Source organism: Pongo abelii, chromosome 17 (genome assembly GCF_028885655.2).
Source record: "Pongo abelii isolate AG06213 chromosome 17, NHGRI_mPonAbe1-v2.0_pri, whole genome shotgun sequence".
Classification (NCBI taxonomy): Eukaryota; Metazoa; Chordata; class Mammalia; order Primates; family Hominidae; genus Pongo; species Pongo abelii.
Genome location: NC_072002.2, coordinates 60,927,875 through 60,947,825, shown reverse-complemented (window position 1 = coordinate 60,947,825; position 19,951 = coordinate 60,927,875). Strand labels below are relative to the sequence as shown.

The 19,951-nt window shown below is 47.5% G+C and overlaps 1 protein-coding gene across 1 annotated transcript in view; it reads left to right on the top strand.

Moving 5' to 3' along the window:
- Positions 1–19,114, top strand: part of LOXHD1 (lipoxygenase homology PLAT domains 1) — a 181,934-nt gene extending 162,820 nt beyond the window's left edge. The window contains exons 38-41 of the mRNA XM_054537840.2: positions 5,306–5,476; positions 11,032–11,164; positions 12,366–12,524; positions 18,153–19,114. Of these exons, the coding sequence (XP_054393815.2) occupies positions 5,306–5,476; positions 11,032–11,164; positions 12,366–12,524; positions 18,153–18,633 (944 nt within the window). The 3' untranslated portion in view covers positions 18,634–19,114. The remainder of the gene's footprint in view (positions 1–5,305; positions 5,477–11,031; positions 11,165–12,365; positions 12,525–18,152) is intronic.
- Positions 19,115–19,951: the final 837 nt, after the last annotated feature.

Below are 19,951 nucleotides of genomic sequence, written 5' to 3'. Positions count from 1 at the left end.
AATCCTTAGCTTGCCAAAGATTATTGTCAGGAATAGAGTTGCTTGGTGAAGAAAATTATCTGCCTACCTGGGAAGAATTTTTAGTGGTTTGTGCTGGAGCAAAGAATTGACAGTTCACTTTAGAAAGTAAAACTCATTGATCAGTTCTATGTTTATTGAATGCTAAGTCTATAGCACTGTGATACAATTAAGAGCTCCTAAGATATGATTCTCATTCCCTAAAATCTCACTAAAGAAGTCAGGCATACACATAAAACCAGCCACAAAAGTTGGGGCATAGTCATGACCTGAATAGCAGAAATTTCTCAAGATGTCTGTGCTCATGGCCAAGAGAATGGACAAGCAAAAAACGCTGAGAGCCCGGGGATTTTGGAAGGCATTGCAGAGGAAGTGAGGTCTAAATTGTCCAGAGAACAATAGGCAAGTATTTAAGACAAGGGAAAGCTGGGTGCCATAATGAGGAGAGAGGAAATGCCAAAAGGATGCTTAAATCCATCTCACTGGGCTAGGGGATTTGTAAAAGGGCTCTTCCTTATTGAGGTGAGACATAAGGTGATTGGAGTCAGGCTGAAGAAGGCCCTAAATATGTAAACACAGAGTTGGGCCCTTTTGTCCTATTAGATGTGGAAAGCCACTGGGGAACCACAGGCAGAGCTGGCATGATAAACTCTAGGGAGCAGCTGCCAGTCTCACTCCCATCCAGAGACTGCCATCTCTTGCCTGAAAAGATTGAGACCTCACACTACACAGTTTCTAAGCCTTTTTCTTAAAGTAAACTTTCAAAACTGTGGGACAAAATCATCAATTCTACTAGGACAGGCCACCACTCACTACTAGGGCTTTGAATTCTTTTCCCCATCCACTCTTAAAACTTCACCATTAGAGCCATTCTTCCCTATTCACTAATGGTGCACACCAATGCATGCAATAAACACTTATTTAATAATATGCCAAGCACTGTCCTAGGCATTGAAATATAGAGGTGGTTAGGTTACAAAAGGCTCCTGTTCTCAAGGGGCTTACAACCTAGTGGAAGAAGACAAACTATACAATATATGAGAAAACAAAAACTTATTTCAGATTGTGAAGTGGGCATATCATGATTGACAGCAAGTAATTGGGGATTAGGAAGCTTCTGCAAATAGGGTTGTTAACAAAGTCTGTCTCAAAGACAGAATATTTGATCTGACACCTCAGTGATGAGATGGTGTTGACATTCAGAACCTGGGGAATATAGTTCCAAACAGACAGAATGGTAGATGCAAAGTTTCTAAGAAAAGAGAGGGCTTCATATATCAAGGGATAAAAAGAAGCCCAGTGTAAGTGGAACAAAGTGAAGTTGTGAGTAGTATGAAATAAAATCAGAGGAGTGGAAAAGGACCAGATCATGTCAATAGTCCTTGGTGAGCAGTTTGCATTTTATTCTGACAGTGATGAGAAGCCATTGGGGGTTTTATATGGAGAAGTGACAAAATCTGATTTATCATTTTAAAAGATCACTATGATGTATTTGGAAGGATATTATAGCATTGTGTATAGAAGTACAAGTCTTGATACCAACTAATTACCCATCAACAAGGACAAGATAAATAATTTGGTGATACATGCATTCAATGAAATACCAGGCAACTATGAAAAAGAATGAGTCCGTATTTATATTTTGATATAGTTTGTCTGTGAGTAAAAGGTGTCAAATAGTGTAGAGTGTTTGTTACTTTTGTGTAAAAAAATAAGGCAGAATCCTAAAAGAGGAGACTTTGTAAAGCAACGGATTCTTTGTCAATTTCAGATGGTTCCTTCTTGGTCTATTGATATGCTTTGGCTCTGTGTCCCCACCCAAATCTCACCTTGTATCGTAATAATCTCCAGGTGTCAAAGGCGAGACCAGGGGGAGATAATTGAATTGTGGGGGTGGTTCCCCCATGCTGTTCTTGTGACAGTGAGCGAGTTCTCACAAAATCTGATGGTTTCATTAGGGGCTTCCCCCTTCGCTTGGCAATCATTCTCTCTCCTGCCACCTTGTGAAGAGTTGCCTTCTGCCATAGTTGTAAGTTTCCTGAGGCCTCCCTAGCCGTGCAGAACCGTGAGTCAATTAAACCTCTTTTCTTTAGAAATTACCCAGTCTTGGGTATTTCTTCACAGCAGCATGAGAACACACTAATACATCTGCTAAGGCCAAGTAGGATATCCACCATGCAGCTAGTGCTGGCCACTCAGTTAGCCATGCTGTACCTGTGAGTCTACTATCCTGCTGTCTACTATCTACTATCCTGCTGTCATCATCAGCAAAAACCAGACATGTGACATCAGCCTGCCAGAGCCACCTGTTCCCAGTTGCATGTTTGATAGGTTCTTAGTGGGAGAAAGTCATGGTAAGATCCCTGTCAATCACACCCAAAATCTCCAAAACAAGGCAATTAAGTGAGCAGCAGGCATAAAGCTCATGGAAGGAGTTTCTTTGAAGAATTCTAATTTGAAAATTGTGGATGGGGTCAGACAATACCAATTTTTGAGAGGACGGGGGAAAGGGGGCCACAGTGGGAAGAGAGGCAACCTGCCAGTGAGCACCAGGGCAACCCAGGCCAGACAGGCTCCTACTCTGGTTGTCTTCATCCATGTAGTGGGGGCAATGAATTATATGTGGATAAAGGTAAAGCCATCCCAGAATCCACCCTTCCCCTTAGCTCACTGTTTTTCTCTGTCACCATTCTGGCTGGAGCCCGGGAAGTATAATTGTGTAGTGAAAACTGTGTAGGGTATAGAGCATGATAAGTGGTGCATTCTAGCAACAGAAACAATCTCATGATGGCCCACTTCTCCAGGTAATGCCATCCTCCTCCGCTAGCATACTCATGCTCACACTCACGCGTGCAATCACATGTTCAAACTTCCCATTGATTTCTTATTGCTGTGATTCTGTAGAAAGACCTCTCTGACTCTGGTCCTGATACATTGAATCAGTAGTTCTCAAGGTGTCGCTCTAGGACCAGCAGCGTTGACCTCGCCTGGGAGCTAGTTAGAGATGGGCATTCTTGGACCCCACCACAAACTGAATCAGAAACTGTGGCAGTAGGGCTCAGTAACCTATAGTTTAACAAACCCTCCAGGTGATAGTGATACAGGCCCAGGTTCTCAGCCTTGGCTACACGTTGAGATCACCTGGAGAGCCTTAATGACTAACGATGCCTGGGCCCCACTCCAGAGGTCTGTAGCAATCAAACTGTGTAAGAGCTGGATAGTGGAATCTGCGTGTGTATGTGTGTGTGTGTGTGTCTTCTGTCACACACACGCACACAGTGAGGATGAACGGTGGGAGGAGGACAAAAAGTCTCTTCCACCTGGACACCTTCCAATAAAATCAATAACTTGTCACCTTTTTCTCTGCCTTCCTCTTTACCTGTCTCTTCCTTCCTATATTCCACTTCAGAAGTGTTTGAGCACTGCTTCAGCAGGTCTTCTCTGCCTCATTTCCAGACTGAATGCATTGAGGCTTGCTAAGTAGTTCAATCTTCGACAGCCAGCAGTCGCACTTGAGGCAGAAGGTCTCGTCTTCATGACACTATCAGGAAGCATCTCAGAAAGCAGCCATTTTGCAAACTTACAGGTGGAATTGGCCCTAATGTAGAAAAATTGAAAGATTGAGTTAAAAAACAAGTTTATTGTTAAAATAACTTACCGCCGGGTGAGGTGGCTCACGCCTGTAATCCCAGCACTTTGGGAGGCTGAGGCGGGTGGATCACCTGAGTTCGGGAGTTCGAGACCAGCCTGGCCAACATGGAGAAACTCTGTCCCTAATAAAAATACAAGATTAGCCAGGTGCGGTGGTGCATGCCTGTAATCCCAGCTACTCGGGAGGCTGAGGCAGGAGAATTGCTTGAACCTGGGAGGCAGAGATTGCAGTGAGCCGAGATCACGCCATTGCACTCCAGCCTGGGCAACAAGGGTGAAACTCCATCTCATAAATAAATAAATAAATAACTTCACTGTTTAACTCAACAGAAGTGTTTTAAAATTTAGCTTAACTCTATTGGTGCTGTTTTCCACTTCAGTGAGGACCTGTGTTTACAAAACATAAGAAGTACTTTTTCAACCTGGAATGATGCCATACTAGGACCGCCAATGTGTATTCCCTGCTGAGCCTTAACATGTGTCCCCTGTGATCTGGGTGACTGCAAGTGTGTGTCTTTTTGTGTCTCTTTGTGCTTTAAGACTCTTGGAGTTTCCTTGTGGGCATATAATGAGCAGCAAGTAACCTGCCAAACCACTGGGATTTCCTCCTGCCTGGGGTCCTTTGGTTGTAAGGGTTCTCAAGGACTTTGAAGAGAAGAGAGTAACTGAACCAGTGCATGGTATAAAGAGCATGCAGCTGTAACACGGATGCTATTTACACCATGCAGGCAAGTGCACATCAATTCATATTTGATAGCTGTGCTATGGTGGGCACACTTCCGAGGGAAGCCCTGCCAATTATAACAAGGACAGCTATGTGTTCAATATTAGCAACATACCCAAAAGAAATAGCAGCTTTGGATTTGTTCTATGATTGTTGAACAGCTTAGCCAAGTCATGACACATTAATTCATTCAGCATTCATTGAGCAACTGCTACTTGCCAGTCATTATGCTAGGCATGCGAAAAACGAAAACAAGTAAGACCTACTCCCTGCCTTCAAGAGCTCATGGCCTGGAGGATGAGACACATGTAAATACTGACAACACAAGGTGGACAGGGTGTGGCCACGGCAGATGCAGGGGGCTATAGGAGCATGGAGAACACCTGATGCAGGCCTAGCAGGTGATCAGGGGACATCAGGGAAGGCTTCTTGGAGGAGTTGACACCTGAACTGATTCTGGAAGGATAATGGGCATGGACTAGGTAAATACTGGTGTCAGGAAGTAATAGAAGTAGTCCTTCATCTTGGTGAGCTCCAGAAAGTTCTATTTTGGGTCAGAGATCTCAATTATAAATCTAATGAAAGCTATGAGCTCTCTCCCTGGTAAAATGTTCATGTATAATTACAGCACAATTTCTTGGGGTAATGGACTGCTTAAGTTCCATACACAGATCCTCTAGGGTTCATGAACCCCAAGTTAAGGGCTTTGCAGAAAATTATATCCTCTGTGCTGGAGGAACCCTCTGAGACCACCTAACCCAGCCCCTCACTTTATCAACAAAGAGATCAAGGCCCAAAGAGGACAGAAAACTTGTCCAGGGCCACACAGCCAGTGGGTTGTGGGGATGTAGAAGTCTGAAAGGGGAGGGAAGGCACGTCCAGCTTCCAGCCCCCATGGTGTCTTTTCCACAGGGATATTTCCTGGCTGGCATCTGAGCTATGTCGACGTGAAGGACAACTCCCGCGACGAGACCTTCCGCTTCCAGTGCGACTGCTGGCTCTCCAAGAGTGAGGGCGATGGGCAGACGGTCCGCGACTTTGCCTGTGCCAACAACAAGATCCATCATGAGCTGGAAGAGACCAGTATGTGGGGGAAAGCATTGGCTCAGGAGGGAGGCAGGGAATGGTGCTGGAATAAGAAGACACTGTTCCAGCTGGAGGGGGATCAGGTGCCCGATGCAGGGAATAATATGGAGATATGCATGAGGAAACATCCTAAATGCTGTTTGGTGAAACTGGAACTGCTAAGAAACACTGATGCCAGCTCATGGCTCAGAATCACAGGGACTAATTAGGTAGCAGGAAAACCCACTGGGGACAAGCTGACCCTGACCTGAAGGCTGAGCTGGGTGGTTTGGTGTGGAGTCCTCTCTGGTTTATTTTTATAACATGGGCATCATCCAACTGATGCCTGTGGCAACAGCTGCCTAATCAACGCTTCCTAGAAACAGAATGCAGGGGAAGCCAGTATCTCCAGCAGCAGCTTTCCTTTTGTCCCTTCCTCAGGGGATATTTAAAGGGGAAGAGTAATTGATCCTGAGGGGATGGCCATCAAAGCTGAGGGAGATGTGCCTCTCACAGATGCCAGGGTCTGGGCCCAACAGATTGGAAGAGGCTTGTCAAAGGCAGAGCCTGACGTAAGAAATGGATTTTTCCAATCTTAGTTATTAAGGCAGCACTAGCTTCAGTAAGAGACAAACCCCTAAATCTCAGTGTCTTCACACAACAAAACATTTTTCACTCCTATAATACCCAGTCCAGTATGCGTGTTTGGTGGGAGGTCTTCCACAGAGTGATTTAGGGACCCAAGCTCCTTCTATCTGTATCTCAGTCATTTCTAACATGTGGCTTCCATATTTCTTGCAGATGGGAAAAGAACATGGAGAAGGCACACTCCTCTAATAGAACTCACATCCTATTAGTGCGAACTAGTCATGTGGCACCACCAGATGCAAGGGCACCTGGGAAATGTAGTCCCTGGCAGGGCAGCCCCTTCCAGGGGACCACTGTAGACTATGGAAGGGAGGCTACCCACCCACACTCAACTCTACCATGCCATCCAAACTGCCCAATGATGAGTAGCTGCCTTGAGAGGTAGTGAGCACTATGTCCCTGGGAGTATTCAAACAAGGGCCAAGCACCCATTTATTGAGAATTCCTGTATGAGGATTCCTGCCCTAATTCAGAAGGTAGACTCAGAACTTGTGTAATTGCACTTCTGAGAAGTTACTGGGTGACCAGTTTTATTTTAGATGCTATGAATAATGCATATGGCTTTGTGACCTCTAGTTTATTTGTACTGACCTTTTCACATGCGTTAGTCTCTCAATATATCCAAAAGCTCCCACAGGTTAAGGATAGCATCACTCATGTATGTAGCCCTCTGCAGCTCTGCAGGCCTTGGGGATCAGTAGGTGCTCAAGCGCTCAGTGAATGGAAGAAAATGCAGTCCTTGTCCTTACAGCCTCACCACCTAGTTCAAGGAAACCTTAAGCACCTTACACAAGTGCCATGATGAGCAATAGAGATTCCTCAGGCTATTGGTGTCCAGGGAAGTAGACAGTTGTAAGTCTTGGAGCATAATCACTGAGTCTTCTTCACAGATTCCCTGCCAAACCTCTGCTAAAATCTGTGAGATTTGGGTTGGCAGGGAGATTGTAGAGGGGAGGTGACCCTTCTGTCAGTTCCAGAAGGATGTGTGCATGCTGGAGACCAGAGGGCAGGGACACATAGCCAGGAGAGGGCCTGAATCAATCTATCTTTACTGGGAGGTTGCAGAGAGAAGAGTGATGCCATCTGGGCTGCCCATGAGGGGACAGGCAGCCACACCTGTGTCCTCGGAGGTTCACCCTGGAGGCAGTCGTGGATGCAGCTTGAGGCAAGCATGCCAACCCTCAGCTACCTTCATTTAACCATGTGACAAACTCTTATTGAGCACCCACAAGGGCCAGGCCCTAATCTGACTTCTGGGGACCCAACAATCAATAAAACAGAGACCCTGCCCTCATGGCACCTACATTCTGACATCACTGACCCCAAGGCATCTCTGGACACTCAGTGTGTGAGGACAAAAACCCTCTTGTACTTGAACAGAGCTTTATGGGGTGAAAGCATTCCATACCCATGTTCTCAATAGGTCTTTGCAATCCTACTCCTACCCCATGAAATAGAGGGGGTGCAAATTCACACCTCTGTATCATGGAAAAGGCAAACAAAAACCTAGAAAAGTTACATGACACATCAAAGGCCCACTGCACTGCCCCAGGATGTCTTGTCCTTATTAGGCCTGGCTGGTATTCCAGACTAATTGATTTCTCCATCTCATTTAGCCTCCTGTTCTCTACCTTCATCCCCAACTCTTATTGGCAATTTTAGAAGCTGCTCCTTGCGCTCTGCAAGCATCTGCCTCTACAGGTGGTTCCAATGCGCAGCCAAAGCTGAAAACCATTGGCAATCTTTAAATAATACTAACGTCTGGGTCCCACTCCCAGAGATTCTATTGTAATTAATCCAGTGTAAGGCCAGGACAGTAAGATCACATGCACGCTTGTGTACACATGCACACACGCACACCACACACACCTGGAAGGACAAAAACATCTCTCTCTGGGACAACCTCTGGTAGGGCCAATGTCTTCCTCTCTGCAGCCCCTCTCACTCCCTATGCTCCCACTCTTGAAGCCTTTTAAGGCTGCCCAGTCAGCCTTACCTGCAACACTTCCAGCCAAAATACAGTCCAGCTTGCAGGCCAACTCCCCAGGGATGGAACAGTCACTGCTTGCTTCACCAGACAGTTCAGCTAGAAAATCCATCTTCATATTTATGTTATTGAAGCATCCCTCCTTTGGTAGTCCTAATGGAGTCAAACAGAAAATTTCAGGAGTGGTCAGGACTCTTGGTTTTATGTACCTGAAACCCAATCCTAAGCTGGCTCTAGCAAAAGGGAATATATTGGCTCCCAGAACTTGGAAGTCTTGGGTGGCTCTAGCCGAGACTTGGCTGTCTCCAGAGGCTCCCATGGTCTCAGTATGTCTCCTTCTCTCTTCTCCTCTCAACCCTGTTTCCTCCCATGTGTCAACTTTGTTTTAGTACAGACTCTCTCCATTGTGGAAGTTGGCTGCTCGCAGCTCCAATCTCACACCATTCCAGCTTAATAGCTTCCATGGAAGGGAAGAGAGCATCTCCCTGCTTAAGTTCCATACACAGATCCTCTAGGAGGATTCTGGGGAGGATTCTGATTGGCCAGGCCCAGGACTCTCAGCTCCATCCAACCCACATGGTAGGGGCTCCTTATGTCTTTTACATAAGACAGTAAAATCCAAATGCCCACTAGAAGCCCAACTATGCTCCTAGGATTCCTCCATGGCCATCACATGCCACTGTAGTTCTTGTCTCAAGACTAAACATCTGTTTATTCTGCAGCTCCTTGAACAATGTGACATTGAATCTTCCCTGCATCCTGCCCCTTTCCCTCTCGGTACAACCTGTATCACTCATTCATTGCCCTCTGCAGATGCCATGCCCAGGATGAAGGCAAGATTTCAAGGGGGAACTGCTCCCTCCTCTTCTGTCTTGCCTTTCAAACTACGACCCATGCCTCTTAAGCCCACAGTAGCTTTGCTGGTGGCCCCTTTATGCTGGTGACTTCCCTGTGCTTCTTCCTTTGCGTGACTACTGAGAGCCTTCCTCCAGTAGGGCTTGTCCCTGGGTGTGCTGGCCCCACGGGAGATCTGTTAGATGGGGCTCATCAAGTTTACCTGCCCTGAATATTCAAGTTCCTACTCCTCTTTCATCTGTTCCTTCCCAGCAACCTGTGAACAAAGTTGAGAATCATGCCTTCTACATTTCTATCAAGCCGCTTCATGTGGGAAAGAAAGCAAGGTGAAAATATGCTGATTGAAACTTCCTCTCAAAAGACCACCGATGTGACTAGCAACTTGTGCTTCTAACCTACCTAAATGTCCTTGCTTACAAACCTTACTTCTCTACCTTATCCTTAGGACCACTAGGAAAGAATTCATTTCAATCCATGTAGGACACCCCACCCACATCATCTCTCATACCTCCTACTTGAGTCCATCGCAGTGATATGCAGGTTCCCAGTGTTCCCTGCCTCCCTCACTGATGCTGACAAACCATTTCCCTAACCACACCCAGGATCCCTCTTTGAATTCACCAGTACCTGTTTGCAGAACATACCATTGCCTCCCATGGGAAAGCAGAAGGCAGTGGTACAACTTCCCTTGCTGTGATGGCTTTGGGTCTCTGGGCTAGAATCTGTCCTGGGCTGCAGAACCCCTCCCTACTGCAGAAAGATGCACTCTCTGTGGATGTCTTCCTCTATCAGAGGCTGCCTGTCTCTTTGCCTAGATTCACTCTACTTGTTTCAGGTAGCAGAGATTTCTCCTTGAGAAAAGTTACAAAGGCAAAAGGGTGGCTGAGGGGCTGGGATTGGTGCTACGTTGAGCCACAGGTATGGCCATCTCTCCTCTTCGTTATTTTTATCATGTCTCTGAGATAAAGGCACAGAAACCCAGCTACCCCTTTGGATCCAGAATCCCAGACCATCAGTCATTCAGTTACTGCAGCAAGGGGTCTATGTCTGGGGACACTCAGTCAGACACTTACTGTGTCCTCCAGGGTGCCAGTTCCATCCCTGGTCTGGTCCCTGGGGAGTGAGCCTGGATCACATGCCACACTCCCTCAGTGTCTTGGCTTAGGGGGATCAGGTTGCAATTTTAATTAGGGTGGTTGGATAGACATCTCTGAGACATGACTTTTGAGTAAGGATGAGAAGGAGGTGAGTCAGTGAGCCAAGCCACTATGGGTAGGGGAGGGAGAGGGAAAAAGGGAAGGACTCCAGGCAGAAGGACAGCATTGCAGAGCTCTAGGGAGGAGCACACCTAAGTGCTCTGGGTGCAGCTAGGAGGCAGAGTGGCTGAAATGAGAAAGAGAGAAAGTACCAGGACACGAGGTACCTCCTCTTACCCCATGGTACTTTGGCTCTTTTTTGCAGGGTTATCTATCACATTCTGTCATATGGTACAGTCCGTGTTTGTGTCTGGGGCTAGAGATTGAGTTCTAGTGTCACCCAGGGTCTAGTCCAGTCCTGGCACTTGGCACCTACTTAACCAGTGTTGGAGGAGTGCACACCCGTGTGGACATGATTGAGCGAATAGCAGGGTGAGGTGGAATGACACCAAGACAAGATGCAAGCGAGACTGCTTGCTGGAGCAAGTGCAAGGATCTTCGGGGGAGCTTTGCCTGCCTGGGTCTTTCCCCTTTGCTTTTGCACTGGGCCCCACTTCTTCTCCCTTCTCAGCACCAATCTCCAGTTTGCATCTCGGCCCTGTAGCTGAATGTTCAGCCCCACCTCCTGCTGCATTCCCAGTGGCTCCCATATTTGCCTGCAAAGAGGTTGCTACTATAAATAAAATGAGAGCATTCGCTGTAGCCCCAGAACCTGGGCAGATTCTACCTGCAACGCCTCAATCGTGGTGATTTTAACCTGCCTCCCCCACCCCCAGGCTGTAGCCTAAGATCAAATGAAGGACCAGAGGCCGTGGCCCTCCTGCTCCCGCCCTGATGACGGGCGCTGCCTCCCCTGTGCTGACCCTCCCCCACCTCCTCCATTACAGCCTACGAGATCGTCATAGAAACGGGCAACGGAGGCGAAACCAGGGAGAACGTCTGGCTCATCCTGGAGGGCAGGAAGAACCGATCCAAAGAGTTTCTCGTGGAAAATTCTTCTAGGCAGCGGGCCTTTAGGAAGTAGGAAGGGGAGGCCCATGGGAAGTGGTGGGGGGTGGGTAGGTAAGGGAGGACCCCAAGAATCTCCCTCTTGGGTGGGAGCCATAGGTACACAAATGGGCCTAACCAGCAAGTACTTACTGAGCACCTACCGTGTGCCAATCCTGTGCAGCCACCCAGGGGCTAAACAGGCAATGGTGAAAGGGAAACCATGGGACTGCATTTAATGGGAGCCCACCCTGTGGATGGACAGTGCTACTCAGTCCAAACATTGCCCCACGTCTACGTAGAGAAGGACCACACCTCCTTCCATCAGAGCCACCTCTGAACTGCTCAGATGCCCACTTCATCTCCTCACTCTCTCCAGGACTGCTGAGACAGCCTCCACCTCCCCCTTAACTGCTACATCTTTCTCTTAGTCCATTCTGACTGCTATAACAGAATACCTCAGACTGGTAGCTTAGAAACAACAGAAATGTATTTCTCACAGTTCTAGAGGCTGGGAGTCCAGGACCAAGGCACCAGCAAATCTGGTGTCTGGTGAGGGCCCGCCCCCTGGTTCATAGCCAGCCATCTTCTCACTGTGTCCTCACATGGCAGAAGGGGGAGGGAGCTCTCCAGGGCCCCTTTTATAAGGGCATGAATCTCATTCATGAGGGCTCAGCTCTCATGACCCCATCACCTCTCAAAGACCCTACCTCCAAATACCATCACACTGGAGAATAGGTTTCAACATATAAATTTGGGGGAACTGGGGCATAGACATTCCATTTATAACAACCTTTTCTTCAAATCTCTACATCAGGATGAAGTCTGGACACCTTAGACTGGCACTTACAGACCCCCACAGACTGCCTGCACCCCTACCTTCTCCATTAGCTTTTCCCTCCCTGAACCCAAACTTCACCCAAGCCAGCATTCCCCCAGAAATATCTGTACCTCCACACCCCACTATTCCCACCAATGACTTTGCTAAGACATGCCTGTTACAGGGAACTCTTCCCTTCCCCTCCTCCCTCTGCTCTCCAAGTCTCACCACCCTCCCCATCTCCATCCTGCATAATGATGTCACCATTCTTTGGTGCTGAGTGCCATGAGCTCCTGCTTGCCATCCCATCCCTGTTCCCTGGCCCAGTGCTTGGAATGCAGCAGGCCCCCGACAAATGCTTACCTTCTTCAGTGGGCAAAGGCAGCTCATGGACCACACTTTTGTTTCCTGCAGGGGGACCACAGACACGTTTGAGTTTGACAGCATCTACTTGGGGGACATTGCCTCCCTCTGTGTGGGCCACCTTGCCAGGGAAGACCGGTTCATCCCCAAGAGGGAACTTGTCTGGCATGTCAAGACCATCACCATCACCGAGATGGAGTACGGCAATGTGTATGTACTGAGCCTCTCCCCAAGGAAGCGCCACTCCCTCAGCATGGGGCAGGGACTGAGCTGGACCATGGGCAAGAGAGCAGGGTGTGATGAGGTGTCTTCTTCAAGGTCAAGATTACCCCATTCAGGAGCTCTAGAAGGCAGGAAGGGAAGAGACAGCTGTATGGTTCTGAAGCTATCTGGATTGTGCATCTACTGTCAGAGGCAGGGGAGTAGGCCAGATGACCTAGGGTGCATCTAGTCTTTGAATCCAGGGATGCTTCCTTGGAAGGATACTGAGAAAGTCAAACAGTGCCAGAGAGCAGAGACTTTCCTTGCCTTCCCCTTCCCTCAATCTAAAATGACAAAGAAACACAGTGTTGAAGCCTGCTGTTTACACGGTCATAGTGAAAACACACCATCCATGTGGGCAGAGTAGGGACCGGAGACAAGCTAGGGTAATCCAATGGTCCATCTGCCTTATAGTACCCCAGATAAGGGGCTTTGCATTCTCCCATCAGAGCCTTCTGGAGACTCAGGCATTTCTGGAAGATTAAGGGTCTTAGTTACCTGGGCAACATAGTCACAGTCATCAATTTGTCTAATTAAAACCCCTTGGTAACCAAGCTGGAAGCCAGGAAGAGCCCTGAGGCTCTGGAAGGCAGGAAAGGTGCTGAGAAGGAGCCAGGGGAGGGTGGAAAGGGAATCCAAGGTCAAGGTTTGCCAAAGGGTAAGTGAAAGCTGAGTACACAGCTCACAGGGCCAGAACCACCGTGGACCCTCCCACATCTGCACCTCTCCCTGGGGCTGGCCCTGCTCATACCGCACCCTAGAGCCTTCCCTGCACAAGGAAAGGTAGCCCCTGTCTGCACAGAAGTGGCAGCCAGGCTGGACCCAGGCAGAGCCCTTGGCTATGGGCTCTGGCCCTCAGGAGCCCAAGCTTCTCAAAGCCACATTTGTCCAACCTGCAGCTCCCTGGATTTGGCTCCCCCAGACCAAGCAACTCCTTGGGAATTTGGCAGAAGAAGTTCTGACCTCTGCTCAGACTGCCATAACAAAATATCAGAGAGTGGGTGGCTTAAACAATAGAAAGCTATTTCTCATGGCTTTGGAGTCTGGAAATCTGAGATCACGGTTCTAGCATGGTGGACTCTCTAGCATGGTCTGGGAGGTTCTAGCATGGTCTGGGAGGACTCTCTTTCTGTCCTGCACATGGCCACCTTCTCTCTGTGTCCTCACGTGGCAGAGAGAGAGAGCTCTGGTTTCTCTTTCTCTTTGTGTAAGGACACTAATTCCATCATGAGGGCCCCACCCTCATGACCTTATCTAAACCTAATTATCTCTTAAAGTCCCCCATCTCCAAATACCATTGCATTGGGGGTTCCAGCTTCAACGTATAAATTTGGGGAGATACAACTCTGTTCATAGCAACTTCCCTCTTGAGCTACAGCATTATTTGCTGCTCTTTTAGAGAAAGCCCAACTCAAGTACAATCAATCCTGTAGGAGTTGCTCTATGTGGCTGCTAGGACTAGTACTGATGAGAACTTGACAGCTGGGAGACTATCCCAGAAAAGTGAATGACTCACCGAGCAAGTCAGGGCCAGGCCTAAGCCCTTTCCATGGCTCGGTACTACATCTCATCCACAAGGACTGTGTCTGCTGATACTGCTCCTCTGCAAACCTCCCAAAATAAACAAAACAAAACAAAATAAAATAGTCACCCTCACATTACCCTTAAACCCACAATGTTAGCCGAGACAGAGTTCTCAGCACCACCTGGCACCTTCCTGTCTTAGGAGGAAAGGAAGGCAAAGGCCCAGCTGTAAGCTTCCTGACCTACAGTCCTGGGCCGGAGTTGTAGAATTTTCCATCCTGCGGAAGAAGAAGCCTCTCTTAATTGAAGTATCTTTCCCTCCAGCCTCAGGAATGCAGCCTGTCTTTGGTTGTCACCAGGGCTGGAGGGGAAGGAAGAGATATCTGTGGGGAAGGGGCTCTTCCTGAAGTGAGGGGGTTGCAGGGGGTCCAGGCCTCTGGATACTAGCGCTGTCACCTGGTCAACTGTGTGGCCTCCAACAGTTACCCATCACCTCCTTGTGCTTCACGCTGCCCTTTAGGAGGAGGGCTGGATGCTCTATAGGGTCTAGGGTAGAGGGACAATGGCAGGGGTGTCAGCCTAGGAGCTCTCTGAAGTCATGCCCTAGCTCACCCCTGCCTGCCTGCGGTTCTCAAGCCTGTGGTCTCTGCCAGATGAAAACCTGTCACCTGCAGTTCTCAAGCCTGCGGTCTCTGCTGGATGAAAACCTGTCGCCTGCAGAAATACCACCTTCGTCCAGAAGGGGGACTTTGCAGGCATGTTTAATCGTGGTGACAATTCACATGGCCTCATTCTAGAAGGCACCTACATTCTGTATTATAAAACCACTTGCTTAACACTGTGTGTAACATCCACAATTCCTTTCCTGCCACCATGTTAGCCATATTTGGAGTTCCATGAATTACAAATGAATTTAATCTCAATATCTCATATACACAATAACTCCAAATGTCCATCTCACAGCTATTTCCATTCTGATCCCTCTTTTACAGTGTGCTGTTGACCTTCCTGACCAGTTCTCATTCATTACTAATAGCCTCAGGATTTGGGTGAAAGGTCATACAAAAAGACCTTATTTTTTAACTGAAAACACCTTTATTGTTTATCCCAGTAGCATATCTAATACACAACCATAAAAATTCAAATAATACAGAAACGTACGTAAAAGAAAGTAAAAATTCCCTACAGCCCTGCCCATCAGAGGTGGCCACCATTATGAGCATTTTGGTGACTCCATTCTCTCTGGGATTTTTCTAATACACAGTGTTCACAGATGTGTGCTTATACATAGTTTTGAATATGTATCACTTCTTTCTGCTCATTTTTCTCTGCTTTTGCCTTTACTCTGGCTGGACACCTTCCCCCTCTTCTAGCAGGAGCAGTCTGCTGCGTGTCCTTCCAAAGCCAGAGCTTTGTGTAAGTCTGCAGGGCCCACATTTTGGTGATCCTATAATTATGTCTATCAGAAAACATTTCCTTATATCTACACCAGGGAATATTTTTCAGCCATCAAAAATAATGAATTAAATACATACCAGATGACTTGGAGCAATTCCCAGGAAGTATTATTGAGTGAGAAAAGCGAGACACAGGAAAACATGTCTTATGTGATGCCGTTTTGTGAAGGGAACACTGACATCCCCATATGTCTATGTACACGTGGGTCTGTGCAGGGTTGGGTGAAATGGAGGGAAATTTGGCAGGCTACACCCTCAACTGTTACATGGGTTATCTGAGGAGAAGGATGCTGAAGTGAGAAGAAGGAGAAAGAGAGAGAGCCAAGCAAAGAGGGAGCAAAAAAAGTACGTTTAGAAAAGTATGTATATGATCAGATGATTTTTGTATTTATATAGAATTATGCATATTAGTGGGCATATGCATAAAGAAATACATTTTAAGAGAATTTTAAAACAATGCAAGTATATCCTCCTCTAAGAAATTGTAGTATGTAACAACAATCCAAATTTATCAAGTGATAAATTGGGGGAAGAAGGATCTCAAAACAGAATAAGGATTTCCTGCAAATGTCTTTAAATGGCTTATTCTTCAGGGCCAGGCAGGCTCTGGCTCTGGGTCACCTTAAGCGGTGACTTTTCTTCTTCAAGTCTCAGTTCCTCCTCCTATGAAATGGGAGGATGATGCCCAGGGTTGTTGTGGGAGCTAATGAGATTCAAGAATGCAAACTCCTGGAGTTGTGTAAGCAGGCAAAAAACCAAAGGTGGTTTTTTTTTTTTTCTGTTAAGAATGTTCATCTAAAATAGGGTTTGATTTTGCACCATTGGGCACACCTTTTCAGTGTTGCATTCCTGAAGTTGTTAGCCAGCACCAAGACTGCTTGTTTTCAAAGGTGTTAGCATATTAGCAATTTGGAGTGGGAAGAAACCATAGCAATTGTTCAGTCCAAACCTCCGGCTTCTACAATGGGAAAATCAAGATCTGGGTAGGAGATGTGACTTGTCCAAGGTCACGCAGGTGGTAGGTGGCAGGGCTGGGGCAGACCATGCCCTCTCACGTACTGTGCAGCATTTTCCCACTATGCTGTCTGGCTTTTTCCTTTATAATTCCTGAACCCACTGTCATTACCCAGAGGCTAAAATTGGGGATGTGCAAGAGAAGGTTTGGGAGGACTTCTTGGTCCAAGACCATTCTCTTGGCTCTAGACTTGCTTCTGCTTGTGATGGCTTCTTCAGTAGAGGACTTTCTCTTTCCCCTTGTACTCTGCAGTCCATGAACACACACACACACACACACACAGACACACACACACACACATATATACACAAACTCTTAGTTCAACTCAGCCAAGTGTAAGGGATTTGGGAGCATACATTTAATATTTATATTTCCACTTGATTTTGCCTAAAATTGTCACTCTGGATTCAGCAACTCCCTCTAAAGGTGACAACACCAGGTACAAAAATTAACCAGTCCCTTTAAGGGAGCAAGAGTATCTGCAGATGGGAGTGAGCTTGGAAAAGAGCAGGTGACAGGTGAGAAAAGAAAGCACAGCTGTGTGCAGTGACTCACACCTGTAATCCTAGTGCTTTGGGAGGCCAGCGCAGGAGGACTGCTTGAGGCCAGAAATTTAAGATTAGCCTGGGAAGCATGGTGAGACCCTATCTCTACAAAAATATATTTTTTTAATTAGCTGGGCATGATAATGCATGCTCATAGTCCCAGCTGCTCAGGAGGCTGAGGCAGGAGGATGACTTGAGACCAGGAGTTCGAGGTTATAGTGAGCTATGATCATGCCATTGCAGTCCAACCTGGGTAGCAAATTGATACCCTGTCTCTAAAGAAAATAGAAATTAAAAATACATAAAAATGAATAAAGGAAAACACAAGGAAGAGGAGAGTCAGATCATGAGGAGTTTTGCAGACCACTGTAAAGTCTTTGGCTTTTACTTGACATGGGAAGCCACTGGAGGGTTCTAAGCAGGGGAAGGACATACTTGGGCTTACATCTCAATAGGATCACATGGCTGCTGCATAGAGAATTGACCACAGGTAGCAAAAAGCTAAAAGACCAGTTAGGAGGCTCTTGATAATTTCCAAATAGGAGATGATGGTGACTTGGACCCAAGTAGCAGCAGGGCAGATAGATACTAGACAGTTTTCAAGTGGGCTGGTTCTGGATATATCTTACAAATAGGGTCGGCCGGGCGCAGTGGCTCACACCTGTAATCCCAGCACTTTGGGAGCCCGAGGCAGGTGAATCATGAGGTCAGGAGTTCCAGACCAGCCTGGCCAAGATGGTGAGAAAAAAAAAAATTAGAGTCAACAGGATTTGCTTATGGATTGGCCATGGAGTATGAGGGGCAAAAAAGAAGCAGAAGAATCAAGAAGCAACTGGAAGAATACAGATGCCCATCCACGGTGAATTTTAAGTTAAACAAGAATCCATACTCATGTTTAAACCAACATTTCCAGCTCCAATATTCCATCACCTTGGGAAGGGATCATTTATAGATGAGCAAGGGGATCTGGGGAGGGAGTAGCCTCGGCTGCGATCTGCTTAGCCCCTACCCCTCCACTCTCCCACCTCTCTGCCAGGTACTTCTTTAACTGCGACTGCCTCATTCCCCTCAAGAGGAAGAGGAAGTACTTCAAGGTATTTGAGGTTACCAAGATGACAGAGAGCTTTGCCAGCAAGGTCCAGAGCCTGGTGCCCGTCAAGTACGAAGTCATCGTGACAACAGGCTATGAGTCAGGGGCAGGCACCGACGCCAACGTCTTCGTGACCATCTTTGGGGCCAACGGAGACACAGGCAAGCGGGAGCTGAAGCAGAAAATGCGCAACCTCTTTGAGCGGGGCAGCACAGATCGCTTCTTCCTGGAGACGCTGGAGCTGGGCGAGCTGCGCAAGGTGCGCCTGGAGCACGACAGCAGTGGCTACTGCTCAGGCTGGCTGGTGGAGAAGGTGGAGGTCACCAACACGAGCACCGGCGTGGCCACCATCTTCAACTGCGGCAGGTGGCTGGACAAGAAGCAGGGGGATGGACTCACCTGGAGAGACCTCTTCCCTTCCGTCTGAGGGGCTAGAGCCCCCACCCTCTCACTGAGATGCCCCAATCTCACATTTGTGCCCTCCACCTTGGCGGTCAGCAGCCCTTCAAAGCCTCTAGCATTGGCACTGGGGGCCAGTAGGCCACTGAGAACTTCATGGGGTCCTGCTCCCCACCCTACCCCCAGTTTATTGAACCTACAGTGATAATAATTAGCATGTGTCGTAATCTGTGGCTGCCCAAAAATAACTTTTTGTATTTCCTTTTTCTGTAATAACAGTAGTGACCAGGCTGGGACTTGCTGCAGAGTGTGGATGAGAAATTGAGTCTTCACCCAAGGGATAGAAGTGGAGAAGGAGGGGCCATCAAGATGGTGTATTTTAAGCAAAAACTAATTAACACTTTTCCCCAAAAAAGCTGGGCTAATTAAATTATTACCAACCATATCCTATAAAGAACTCATCTTAGCATCTGCTTGCTAAGAAATGTATACTTTTCCCCAGTTTCAATAAATCCAGTGGCAAATGGAGAAAAACCTCAGCAGGAAGCGTTTTGCAGGGGGATTTATGAGCCTGTGAAAAGTAGATAATTCTTTCCATCACTTTACAGAGAATGCATTGTCAAGTGCCTGCTGGTTATCCCACCCTGTGCTAACACAGTCAGGACTGGACACAAAGGTGATAGGGATGGCACCTGCAACAGCCTGGTCACTGGCACTCTGAGGCCGGGAGAGAAAGCAGGGTCATTGAGGTTATTTGGTGATTATCACCTGTGGCTCTCTGTGGGCGAGGTTTGGACTGAGAGCTGAGAGGGGCTTGGGAATAAAGTGAAGACCTGGTCTCTACCCTCAAGGGGAATGTGACCTTGATGGAGAGGCAGCAGGAGAACTGTACATTTGAGTACCCACACAGATTCACACATGCACACACACTCTCCCCGATTGGCAGTCACAAAGTTACAGCAAGACTTCGCAGAGCTCAGCACCTAACTTCTGATTTTCCTGTAGAGAAAAGGACAGCAACAAGGTGGGTCAGGCTGGAAAATATCCCTACAGGAGGGCACCCCAGGACCAGTGTTTCTGCCACTTTGCTGTCCCTGCACCCTCTGTCCCAGAAAGGTCTAAACTCACAGTGAGGCTTCAGGACCCTGAGGCAAGTTCAGGCCCCTCTCAGAGATCTCTCGGAGAGAGGTTAAATGCACAGGCTCTGGGGGCAACCAGCCTGGGTTTAAATCCCCGTTCTGCCTCTTCGCAACCATGAGAACTTGGGCACGTTATTTTCTCTCTCTGGGCCTCAGTTTCCTTATCTGTAACACAGGGGGAATGATCATAATGCCCACCTTGATGAG